The 13,608-nt window shown below is 35.0% G+C and overlaps 1 protein-coding gene and 1 non-coding gene across 2 annotated transcripts; both read left to right on the top strand.

The window, feature by feature from the left end:
- The first annotated feature begins 70 nt into the window (after positions 1-70).
- On the top strand, positions 71-13,466 carry LOC146137222 (uncharacterized). Its single transcript, XM_083393499.1, has 9 exons — positions 71-287; positions 2,610-2,669; positions 3,962-4,051; positions 4,898-5,029; positions 6,499-6,612; positions 7,310-7,419; positions 7,905-8,050; positions 9,054-9,143; positions 9,600-13,466. The coding sequence occupies exons 1-9, from the start codon at positions 137-139 to the stop codon at positions 10,066-10,068; spliced, it is 1,362 nt and encodes a 453-aa protein (XP_083249625.1). The 5' UTR covers positions 71-136; the 3' UTR covers positions 10,069-13,466.
- On the top strand, positions 8,350-8,423 carry Trnat-ggu (transfer RNA threonine (anticodon GGU)). The gene has a single exon. It is a non-coding gene; the product is annotated as a tRNA-Thr (tRNA).
- Positions 13,467-13,608: the final 142 nt, after the last annotated feature.

Raw genomic sequence — 13,608 nt, 5'->3', positions numbered from 1 at the left:
TGTTGTAACGGCTACAAGTTTCACTGCCGTTTCGTTTTTCTTTATTATGTTTCTTTTCCATTGTAGCAAATTGTGTTTGGTGCTTAAGACAATGCTGATTGGTGTAAAGTAATTCTCATCTAAAAAAGCAAATGTAATGTCATTTAAACGGAAGAACACTAAACCGATTCGCGTCTCCGAGCCAATTTCTGCATACGACGGGCACCAAGATAATCTTTCTCCTATCGGAATGGCTTCCGCACTCACACCCCAAGAAATGGCGAATCTGCAACATTTTGGTCGGCCTGGTGAGCGTGCTATATAATTTTTCCCTAGGTCTCTTTTTTATAAACGTGCACAAAACCTAACGCTGATAATCAAAATTTGCAAGGCTCGATTTTTCAATTCGTGACACTGTTTAATTCTGGCACACAACTGTAAACAGCAATATACAGGGTTGTTCCTAAGAAAAAAATTACACTCGCCAGCCTGGCGAGCGGCTATCAATCAGCACTCGCCCAGCCGAAATAACACTCGCCAAGTTTGTCGGTACGCCGTCTGCAAATTTTCGTCCTAGCGCTGCCATTTCTTGGGTTATCTTTAACCTGTCTTATGGTTTCTTTACGTAAACATTAGTTTTTATAAAAGTCCGATCGCTTATTTCCATGCATGGATGAACAAATTAATGAGCCATAAAGCAGTTTACGCTTAAAACAATGTTTTTTAGCCGAAATACTTTTTACAGTATTTAGGGGAAAAAATAACACTGATAATTTAGTAGTCACGGCCTGTCTGTTTTCCTTTTTGTTTAAAAGCTCGTGTATTTTTCGTGTTTTGGTTTTTCTGTGCTTGTAAATTTAAAACTAAACCATTCTTTCCCACAGTTAACAACCACATCACCAAAGGTTCTGCGCTGCGCTATAAACTTTAGAGATCGCAACAACATACTTACGTAGACTAATTGCTATTTCTCAGCTGTAGTTTTTAAAAATACCATAGTGTTCAGTGGGCCGTTTCGGCCTCTTAAAACGTCTGAAAAACACTGCTTAACGAATAATATAAGACATTTGCATTCAAACTTATTGTTACCAAAAACTGCAGCAATTGCTTATAATTTCTTATGCAAACAATTCAATAAATACAGAAAAGTAAAATTTTATCGCTTGGTGCATCGCAAGTTTTGTAAACTTTTCCAAAGGGGTCAACGACCGGGTTAAACATTTAAAGAATAACAACGTCTAAGTTAAACAATGAACCTCATAACTATTTACCACTGCAGTAATGACGTCTTCGATTGTTTGCCAGTAAACATTTTTGAGTCCTTATTACGATCTACAACGGGACAAAGAATCTTTATTACGAGTTTCGAACGTAACTTCGATTAAAACCTTTTTATTTGTGTAGTGTTGAATGCATTTGCGCCTTAGTGTTTAAGGAAATAACTGGCGCTAAGTAATATTTCGCTTAGTGTTGCGCCCCCGCCGCGACCTGTGCACTGGGGCCTGGCCCCATACAGTTGCCCGGCGGGTCGCAACCGCGCGAGTTCTTGTTGTTTACAAAGGCTTCTGGTCAGATATGCTACCTGTCATAACCACAACTAAAATTCCAATCAAAAGTATATTGTTACAACGAATTAAAACGTTATCAAATAGCATTAGTGAACGTTATTTTCAAGTTAATGTGAGACAGACAGCCACCGCCTATTGCAGCGACTGTCGGCTAAAACTTCGCAAAAGACTTCTCTAAAGAAAAGGTCAAAGCCGTTAAGAAACGACATGTATATAGCCAATACGTAGGAAGAAAAAGAACACGAAAGTTACGTCATATTTGGCCAATAAGACTGGCCGGCACTCTGAAACATGGCTAGGCATTACAGCGGCCATTCTAAGGCCAATTTGCAGCACGAGTCAGACGCCAGCGAAACAAGTGGCTTGTTTTGCAGAACGTGAGAAAACCACCCGCAAGACTGACAGTTATAGATTACGAGATTAAAGGTTACATGTCAAGTTTGAAACGGCGAACTGAAGCAGGAAAACTCAGGAATTTTACACACAACAATACGGAAAACTTTGCATCATCAAATATGATATTATGTAACTGAAGAACATATTTGGCAAACGAAAGCTGAAACGCGTAATCTAAAACCCTATTTATCACATCGTAAAATCACTTAATGAACTCTAAGATTTGGCTTATGGCAATTAATCAATTTGGGTGTTTAAGTGTTGATAAACACGTAACACTTAGTAGTGGTGCTTAAACACAAGTTGAAATTTCCTCGCAATAGCCGCTCGCCAGTCGGGCGAGTGAGTGTCAATCAGCACTCGCCCAGAGCGATTTGCACTCGCATTGGCGAGCGGGCGAGTGCTTAAGCCCAACCCTGAATATATATAATATTTTAAACAACAAACTTGTAATATTTTAAATATATACTCACAAACATATATATATTTATATATATATATATGAATATCAATAGATATAAATAGCTCTTCTGGTGTAACTGAGTCTATTGATATATTTTGATTAGGCAATTTTTTTTGTTTTAAATATTAACATATATATATATTCGTTTTTTGTATAAGTTAGTTTTTTAAACAATATTGTAAATCAAATTATTTTTTTTTCAGAACTATTTCATCAACAATTTGCTGCAAAGCCGCCAAGAATTCCTTGTAATGATATACCTGGTAATTTTTTTTAAATTTCCTGCGATTTCTTCAACTTTTTGCTGTCTGTCTAAGGGATGTCTGATAATTAGCATTTTAATTTAATACCTGATATTAAAAACACAAGGATTGCGATCAGATCCAATATCAAATGTCGTCAATACTTTACTCAAATAAGCAAAATAGATAAAATTAAAACGTCACAAGGTAATTTCCAAGTAATTAGGCCGAATTTGCTTTAGCGTAAAGAAGGTTAGTTACCTCCAATTAATTATAAAGAGGGTTCTTCCGACAATTATTTATTCTGTACCGACGTTTCGATAACCTATCCGGGTAATCTTCATCAGGGCATATAGACTTGTAACCTTGTAGAGGTATGTTACCTCCAATTGTTAGACACTATTTTTGGATGTTACATTTTAAGGTTGAATGCCTGAATTGTTTACAATTTATGGCTGAAATTGCTATATGAATTTGGTATATACAACGATGTCAACTTGGACAAGTTGTTCTCAAACTGGGATCCATTTGAAAAAATCAAACATTTTTAAGTTTATGAGCTGATGAAATTGTGTAAGCTGAAGCACAACCGTTGAATTTGTAATTGTCTCTTTTAATTTGAATGGGATTGGATCGTTTGACAATTTGTTGACGGTCAGTTGTTTATATGAGTTCTTGTTCGATTGAAGAGCAATCATTTTACTAAGATCAACAGTTGCTCTTTTCATTAATAACTTTTCAATAAAGTTGACTTTAGAATACATGATTTCTGTATGTTTTTTTCTGTAACTCACTTATTTTTTATTTTTATTTTACAGTAAAACTTGCTCAATTTAAAAGGATTTGTGCATGGCCCTTTCTGGTTCACCTTGGTTTACTGACCCAATTAAAGTTAAATTTGTGAAATATGATTAATTTTAACCGCCATGCCCATGTGCACATGATTCAAAAACAATGTTGCAAAAGTACATCTTTTTAAGCATAAAGGTTGGTTCACACTAGACACGTTTTGCGTCTGGCACAAAGTTCTAGCGTTGTCCAGTTCACAATTAACGCGTGTCAGTTTTAACGACAAATTTCTTGCTTCTAACCGAAAGCGTCAAAGTTTAAATCATTTAACTTTCAGCAACTAAGAACGTTTTACGTCTAGTGTGAACCAACCTTTATGCTTGAATGTTGTAGTAAGAGGCAGCAAGAATATCAAAGCCCATACATATAGGTTGTATTTTAAAAGTGTCAATATCTCTTATTCTTTGTTGAAAATGTAACATTCTTTCTGTTAGCTTTGTTTTCACACTTTTTCCTATTTCTAGCTCATATCCCAGGCTTCCCATTTGCACATACCCCACGTTACACAAATCCACCAATGAGAATGGACCTCAATCACCCACACATAGACCAAGGTAATGTGGCTGATGTATACTCTAAACCAGGGCTTCTTTTCAGTCTGCGCCCTTTTATTATATATATTAAAACTTTTTGCAACCCACTAGGTTTAACAGTTTAAAGCAGTGGTCAGCAAACTGTGGGCCGCGGCCCAAATGTGGGCAACAGAGCCATTTTTAGTGGGTCACGAGTAACTTTTGAATGGCGTAGTGTTATCATATAGTTGTGGGCCGCATGATAGTCGTACATTTATTGCACTTTATTTTAAAAGTTGGTGTTATATAGAATTTATAAATTGGCTCAGTTTAGAAAGGCCCACATGCCAAATGTGGTCCTAACAGCCTGTTGAACTATATTTTTTGCCAACTTGAACTACATGTAATTAAAAAAAATTCTGCGCTTCGCGTGTATATTCTTTGTTTTAAACTATGTTTAACAATTCCAAATTATCGTATTGCTGTGTTTTGGACAAATATCCTGAATCCGCCACTGGTTTCGTACTGGTTTTACGCAGTAGGCCTTCAATAGCTCTGAAAAGAGTACTTTGGGCCGCGACAAAAAAGTTTGCAGACCACAGGTTTTAAAGCATAACATTTCTCGTTCTCTGCTTTGGCACACATCTGTTGAAGTAATGTTCAGTTTAAGTTTGCCATAAGTATGTATAAATTCTATACCGACCAGGAAAAAATAACAATTTTGTAGATGTAACATTTTGTATAAAAGTTTTTAAGGACTTACTTGGATCGATGCTAAAAAGATTAAGAAGCACTTCTCTAAACATGTTATGTGGGTGCTTCAAATCTAGAATGTTATTAAAAATCCATAAAATTTCAAAATGTGTGGCAACCCTGTATTATGACTAGGTGCCGCACCCCCGCCGTGGCAGGTGTCGTTGGCACTGTCGGGTGCCAGTCAGGACCTGCCAACCATGGTGGGGCACCCTAGTGGCGGAAGCTTGTACAAGTGGCACCACAGCAACGCAAAAGACATCAGCGGTGAGATTAAATTTAAATGTATATTTTTAAAAAAGAGAATAATCTTACATTCATCTATTCAGGGAACACTTCACAACAAATAAATGTATTTCAAAGCCTCTGTTTCAATGTTAAGTGACAAATAAAAGCATAAAATAAATTGCAAACCCAGAAGTTTTAGTATGTCGACTTCATCTTGATTAGGACGTTTCGATATGCACTTGTATCATCATCAGTTAATTAATGAAAAATTTATCAAGATGAAGTTGTTTTCCTTACATTGCAGATTCATGCATACTGCATAGTGTGTATAAACATAAAACCTACTAAAGTTTTAATTTAATTTAAATTAATTTCTAAATGCACAATGGCATGTTTTAAAACCATTTTCATTTAACTATTTGTTATAAAATTAAGCTATTTATCTCAATTTTGCACTTAAAACAATTAGATTGTTATATAAATAAATATGCTGTTGCTACCAGGCATAGTATATTTAAAATAGGTTCCTCTGGCGTATATTTCTTGATATATTTCTTATATATATGCCAGAGGAACCTATTTTAAATAATTATATTGCTACATCTTGTTTTTTGTTAGTTATCAGTTGAGTCATTGTTCATAGTGAGACGAGTTTACAAATTTTCACAGTTTCTTGTTATATTTTGATGTCAGTGATTTGGCTTGGAGTTGCCCTACTCTAATAATAACTTGGAGAAATGCTATGTGTTTATAGATTAAACCAAGATATTCTACAGTAATTTTAAACCCTTGAAAGCACATTACTTTACAATATGCATACATTATTATCAGAGCTATAAATAGGCATGCCTTTATTATTCTCATTGGCTTTAGCCTCTGGCATAACACAGCTTTTTTATCTTTAGCTAGTTTTAGATCTGCCCATAGTTTTTTTATTTGTCATTCAAGACTTTTCACTGGACTTGACTTGATATTTGTTTGAAAGGCTTGACTGGGTCTTTAGTCGTTTGAAAATGATTTGTTTGCAACACTGACCTACTACATAGTAGCCCTTAATGTTACTTGTAAAATGCCTGTTTTAAGTAATCTCTTTTTTGAAAACCGACAAATATCACCAAACCCAGATCACATTACAAGGATTACTTAAAAAGTGACCAAAATTATAAATTAGGCCTACTGACCCTTAATTACTTGTAAAACCATTGTTCCAGGCCCCAGCGACCCAATTTATTATAAAATTGAACTCTGATCTCAACTTTTGCACATATTTTGCTATATCTTATTATTTGGATGGTTTTCAGTTGAGTGTTCATAATTGGAAGAGTTTGCCAATTTTAATTGTTTAATATCTTGTAGTTGACTTGATATAATATAAGACTTTGGCGGAATTTATTTCACAAACAACTTGGCTGGGACTCTAGTCATTTCAAAATGATTTGTTTTCAATACTACTACAGTACTACATAGTAGCCCTGACAGATACGTTACTTGTGAAACCATTGTTCCAGGCCCCAGCGACCCCCCTCCACCGCCCCCTCCACCCACAACCAACCACAATTCGACCCCCGAGGTCGACAACTTCCAGATGCCCGAGCAGCCAAGAAAATGGAAGTTTTCGTCAAGTAAGTTTTTTTAAATCAAGCCCTTCACTATTATTTCCCCCCTTCTTATTAAATAGGACAAAGATAAGAAAAAAATTATATATGCCACTATTGAACTGTTGATTTTCTTAGACCTGGGCTTTTTAAAAAAGTAATTTAAATTAAAAGTCACATAAGTTATAATTAACGTAGAATGCCCTTCAACATAAAATTTCTTACGAACCCTTATCAGGCATGATTAACCATTTTTTTTAACTTTAAACTCTTTTGTATAAAATATTGTTAAAAGTATAAAAAAAATATTGTTAAAAGTAAAAATCTGATCTTATATGAATAGCATTTTTGAAAAGAGAACAGTTAATAGTTAGTTTATTTCCTATGCTGCTATGCAACATCCTGGTTTTAATTTCCCATTAGTTTCAGATGACCTTTTTGCTCTAGGGTTAATCCACAGGATAACTGAAATTCGATTTGTTGTTTCTGGTCACTGTACGGTTTGGTCAGGGGTCGTGAGTTCAAACCTCACCACAGGCGTGTTGTTTTTTCTGCTTGTCCTTCTTGCATCATTCATCGACAGATTCTGTTATCCACTCTTATGGCTTTAGGTGTACTATGATATATGCGTCGTTATCATTGATCACTATGAATTCTGAAGGGCCAGATTGCAGTTGTACACAATTGTGTATATGAATATTTCAGCAGCTTGTTTTGTTTTTAGTGAGTCCTGATGGGAATTCCCCCAATCTGCCACCCTGCCAAGAAAATGACAAACCGACTCAACCGAAGAAATCGAGAAAAATTAAATTCAAGTTTCAAAACAAAGCACCGGTCAGTTTATTTGAAAAGTTTTTTTTAACTGACAATTTTCAACGCAATGTTGTACACTCCTTGAGTAAATTATGCAAAAGAAAATACTATTGGACGAAGTTTTGAAATTAAGTTCTGAATTTCCTTACACTGCCACTTATTAGGCACCGGCGATTACAGCGAACCATTCGTTATTTTATTAATATTAAATTCTCCAGATTAGAATTTCTAGTTGTCCACATATTGTGATCTTAGGTTTATTATGTAAAGGTTGAAAGTTGTATTGGGATAAAGATTAAATAAGGCTAAATAGAAAAGTTAATGTTCAGTGGATACAAAAAACATAAAAAACACTATAGTTTACTAACAAAAATATCACAGCCCGTATAAAAGTATGTCACTTTGGTAAACTCTTAATATATATGCTTCCTTATAGTTAATTACCTTCACTTTTTTGGTTTGTTTACCAATAGGCAATTTATTTGATCGTTGTTATTTTCACACAGGCTGATGTGAAGTACAAGTGTGACATGTGCGTGTATTGCACCAACCGCAGTGATCATTACAAGCGTCACTTGATGACACATTCAGAAGACAAACCACTAAAATGCAGCACATGTGGTTACGGAACTGGAAGGTCCGACCATTTCAGGTAAAAACACAAAACTGTTGAGCTAGTTGTTGAACACGTATGTGTGTGTCTTTCATTGAATGATATGTTACTGTAGATTCCCTTCAATGTGAAGTTGCTTGTACCAAAATAATGTAGCAAGCATGGGCGTATGGTTGTTTCTCGACTCGCTCCCCTCTGAGCCTGTGTAGCTCAGTTGGTAGAACAGCGGTTCCGGTATGACAGAGGTCGTGAGTTTAAACCTCACCACAGGCTGATTCTACAAACAGAATGCAGCAGGCAGCGGTGCTATGATTGTTTCTCGACTCGCTCCCCTCTGAGCCTGTGTAGCTCAGTTGGCAGAGCATCGGTCCCGGTATGTCCGAGGTTGTGAGTTCGAACCTCACCACAGGCTGTGCGTTTTCGTTGGCCAAAAAGCAGCTTCAGAAGGGTTACATTACAGTTAGTTGAACACATTATATGTGCGTATATTTTACTGTTGAACTTTGTAATCAAATAAAATGATACACGTATTAAAAATTTGTGTTAGAACGGAACTTCTCAAGTAAGGGTAATACGTAGAGTGTCGATACGGTTCCATACGATTTTCTAATAAAGTTACCGCTGAATTAATAAAGCTGTGACTATTTGATTTATTACTGGTCAATTAAAAAATGACCCCCGTCCATAGCAAGACGTGCCAAAAGGACTTAATCACAGAATACGCATTGTGTGTATGAACGTTGCGAAAGTTTCATATCGCATATTTGATGTAATTTCGAGATAAAACTTCAACGCAGCTTGTTTACACTATAGTAGGATGATTTTGAGTTATAGTTGATTTTAAAAATCCCTTTTATTGATATTTTATAATTCTGCATTGACATTTGGTTTAGATTTAAATGTTTTGCCGAGGTCTTAGAGTTTAAAAACTGACACTGACAAATATAATGATGTATAAACCACGTAGTGGCCCACAGTTTTTTTTTAACACGACAGACATCATCATTGTTTTGTAACACTTGTTTCCATTGTTTTGCAACAGACGTCACTTGTCACGTCATGGACTCAACAAAGACGAGATTTTGGTTCAGTGTGAATTAAACGGAATAAAAACCTGCTCAAATCATCAAAGGTGGTAAATATGCTTAGTATGTTTCTCCACAACAGAATATTTCCTCAGAATACTTAATGCCGACGATAAAAGATTTAAAAAATTTTAATAACTTGAGAAATTGACTGAAATTCATACTCAAGTGGTGTTAAATGAGATATTGTTTTTTTTCGAAACTACCTATTCAAAATTGGCAATTACAGATGCTCGAGCCGTCATTTTGAATGTCAAAATTAAGCTTTTAAGTAAAATGATTTAAAAAAAAAAAACAACGATTCATGGTTGAAATTAATCCAATTAAGTCTTAAAATTCTCTAACTGAGTTAAAAACGGCAATTTAAGGTTAAAATTAATCGATTTTAGTTAAAAACACCAAGTTAGGCTTAAAATTCACAGACTAAGTTTAAAAACTGATTCAACTCTGGATTTCATTGATTTAACTTGTAAAAACAGCGACCCAACCCTTGTACTTCACAGGTCGAGCAGCGTTCCCACATCTCACAAAGCCAGCAGCCAGCACAGCGCTCCACAAAACTGTGAGAATTCGCGCTCATTAGAATGCCGTGGCCCGCAACCCACTGGCGCATCTAAGAAGTACAGGTGTTTGTTGTGTGGTTATGGCACTGACCGCAGTAGTCATTACCACCGACACCTTAAAACACATTCAGACGATCACCCGTTCGCCTGCGATAAATGTGGGCGTAAATTTAAGCTCGATACCTACTTAAAGAAACACCGCTGCTCTTTGCGACCCCTGGCGGACGAGCAGTCGTCTCCCGCCCTGCCGCACGGTGTCGCCAACGCGGCCGCAGCTGCTAAAGTAAGCGAGATATCGGTGCAAAGTGACGAGCCGCCCGCCCAACCGATATGTACCGGGTGCGGAATGTGGTTTTCACGATTCACGGATCTCACGAATCATATTTGCCCGCATCTTATTCACATGTGAGGCCGAATTTTCGTGATTTTTCTGGATTTGGTCTCTCTTTCTTTGAAAATGGCGCATGGAGATTTATTTCGCTTGGAAGAATGAGAAAAACTTGAAAATTGTGGCGGTTGGTAAATATTTTTCCATTAAGTTGCTGTTTTGTTAGCAAGTTGTCAAATAACTTTAAAATATTCTGAATAATCTACTTGTTTATGCTTTTAAAGGGAAACTTAATCACTTGTGAATTTAACACATTTAACTGTCCTAATCATTTCCCCTTTTTATTTTTTGCGATTTTAACAAACAAAAAACATGTTTTTTTAGTTAGAAACATTAAATGTTGCAGCAAAACACACAACACGCCAAACTTACTCAAACAAAACCTTAACGTTTTTTTCTGTTTTTTTGTTTACACATCTGCCCCTAAACTGCATGGTGGTGCCTTATACTCAACTCATCATGTTTGCTTTTTTGTTACTCTTACGCTTTTGTGATTTTTCGATTAGCATTTTAGCGAATGCTAAATTATGAGCATAAGTCATGTTGTTTATTTTTTTAACAATGTGCCATGAGACCAGGTAGGATTCAAAAACGTTCATTTTTCTAAAATCTACTTCCAAAAAAACTATTAAAAAAGAAACAGATTCTACTTCTCAATAAGACAATTTAAAAACTCAGCATATCATTTCGGCATATATATCTTATTCACAATTTATTGATATTTTGCACATTACAATGCTTTTCATCACATTCAACCTTCGACAACATAATGTTAGCTTTTTTTCATCCTGGTTTGACTAATATCGTTTTCATATTATTTCTACTAACTGCAGTATTAACATTTTTTATGCCAATGTCATATTGCGACTGTTGGTGGAATTTGCAAAAAATGCACGATATTTTGGTTTAAATGCCTTTTTACAAATCTATATTCCATATATAGTATTAATATTTTAGCACCTACTACTTTACAACATATCCTTAAAAAAAGTGCTGTATTAAGGGGTAAACATCAGTAATTAAGTTGACCTAAAACATGAATTTTATTTGAACTAAAGTTTCGGTTTTCAGAGGTAGTTTTTAGTATTTTTATATCACTACATACAGCTGTTTATTACGATAGTGTGCACTGTGCACGTTCAATCAGTAATGGCTGGCAATATGGTAACCTAAGAACTATTTACATTAGTTACCAGTAGTTGAAAATACCCCAAGAAAATTTACATACTCGCCAATTTGACTAAAAATACGAGAAATGATCGCTGCTTTATGCATGTTATATATATTATTTGCATTTTACACTACCATAATTTACTTAAAAAGTTTTAGTGTAACATCATTTTAATTATATATCTAATTAAATTGGATTTGTTTCCTCAATGGGATTTTTTTAACAGATTGTTACTACCACCACTAAAACACATTTATATTAGTAAAAATATCCGAGCCTATACAGAGATAAGCAGCATTTAAAATGTTTAGAAATGTTGAAAATATATAAAGAGATATATATTCGAAACGTTCACAAAACGTCTGCTACTTCTGTATGGGCTTTAATATATTAAGTCTAACTACAACCTCCAATCATTGTGCTTATATTAAAAACCAATCTATCGAAATTAAATCGCATTAATTAACAACATAACAAAACTTTTAATTTTGTTACATACGCTAACACGTTACACCTTTCAAAGTTTAGAGACCTTTATGGTACTGCATTCAATTCTTCATCTGACTTCGTTAACTTTCAATACTAACCTAAATTTAAACCTCATCTCTGCATATCCACTGTGCTTTTTTCTAATTTTACCTTTTTGCTTGTTTTGATTCTTTCTTTAAAAACATCTTCAACTCAACCGACTTAAACAGCAAATGGAAAAATTAGATTTTTTCCTACATTAACACACTAGTTTTTAAAATATTGTCTTCAAACTATAGTTTATACATTTTTATAAAATCGATTAACCATTAGCGACAAACTAACCTATCTTTTTAATTTCTTAGATTTTCATCTAGAGAAGCTTTTTTGTTTTAAACCAGTGTTTCTCAACTTTTTGGCGCGACCCAAAATGGTGTCGCCGCTTGATTTGGTTGGGTCGCCGATTTCAATAGTTCACGTGCTTAGATTGATTAAGATTGTTTTAAAAAAATTGAAAATTGCGGAAGCATATCAGTTAAACTCGTACTTATTAGTCGTGATTTTTCTATGATTTGTCCTTTTAGAAAAATTTAAGTGAATTTTGTCGCCAAAATATAATTGCTGTTATACTTACCAGGACTGCGGAGTCGGACTCGGGACTCGAGTAAGATCGCGTAAAACTACCCGAGTCCGACGTGCGCATGCGCAGTTTCAATTTAAAAACGTTTAAGGCAGCAAAATGTAAGTTGTAAAAGTGTAATAGCAAATAGTGAAAAATTTTTAAACCATGTAATGCGGGTGGATCAATTATGACACCAATATGAGTGGATTGCAGAATATTCACCTTAATTTAGTTGTAAATGGGTAAAATACAGGCTGTAGAGTCGGAGCTGGACTCGGGACTCGACAAAATCCTATATTTGGCCGGAGTCGGACTCTGGTTGTTTTTAACCGACTCCGCAGCCCTGATACTTACGCTTAGTATTTTTAGAAAAAAAGGTTGAGAAACACTGTTTAAAACTACATAAACATTCTAAAAAACAACACCTAGTTAAGCTAATATTTGTTAGTTTATTACTAAATGGTACTGCTTGTAATTTGATTTGGCGAATTACCTATCAAAGCCCCGTTTCTAAACTTGTTCGTAAGTTGTGTTGTACAGTCAGTGCGAAATTAGTTGCTTTAAATTGCCATATACACCAATAATAACATGACCTGCTCATAAAAACCTGAACTGCCTTTTTGTGAAAAAAGTTTCATCTGTGTAGATAGCTGTTTGTTTAAGTGGTTTATTCTGCAATTTAGTTGCTTTTGTAAAACTTTGCCAGAACCGAATTGAGAATCTCGTTTTAAAAAGTTATGCCAAACAGTAAAAATATCACATTTTATATCAGTGGTTCTCAGCCGGTACTCCGTTATGATAATAGGTTATATTTTTAAACGTTTGTGCTTTATTGTTGAACATTGGTATTTTTCATAAGTATTTACCAAACTGTGTGAATTTGATGCATCAACTTTCAAGGCACTAAAATCGGTCCGTTAAGACAAAAAGTTTGAGAACCACTGCTTAACATTATTTACACAAAGCTGAGTGTAGATCTTAAGAACAAAAATTGTTATCCAGTAACGGTCTTCCTAATTTTAAAACATATATTAGGGCGACTTTATTAGAAGACCTTTTTTGCTTCAGTGAATGGATTTGTCATGTTTTTGCCGTTATTTCGCCACTTAAGTCGTAAATTGTGTATTTTTGTTGTCAAAAATAAATCCGCTGTTACTGAAAAAAACTACGTGGATCATAGTTGGTTGCTTCCTGCATCAGTTCTGAAAAAGCAGCGAAATGAATTAAAGGTTCGGGTTACAATAAAAAGAATGAAGTATCTTCAGTTGTTTATAAACATGGTTTTATATTCTGAATACTG

The sequence above is a fragment of the Ascidiella aspersa genome, chromosome 7 (assembly GCF_963924565.1).
Source record: "Ascidiella aspersa chromosome 7, kaAscAspe10.2, whole genome shotgun sequence".
In the NCBI taxonomy this organism is placed as follows: Eukaryota; Metazoa; Chordata; class Ascidiacea; order Phlebobranchia; family Ascidiidae; genus Ascidiella; species Ascidiella aspersa.
The sequence above is the reverse complement of the archived record's forward strand: the minus strand, read 5'-3'. Positions and strand labels throughout refer to the sequence as shown.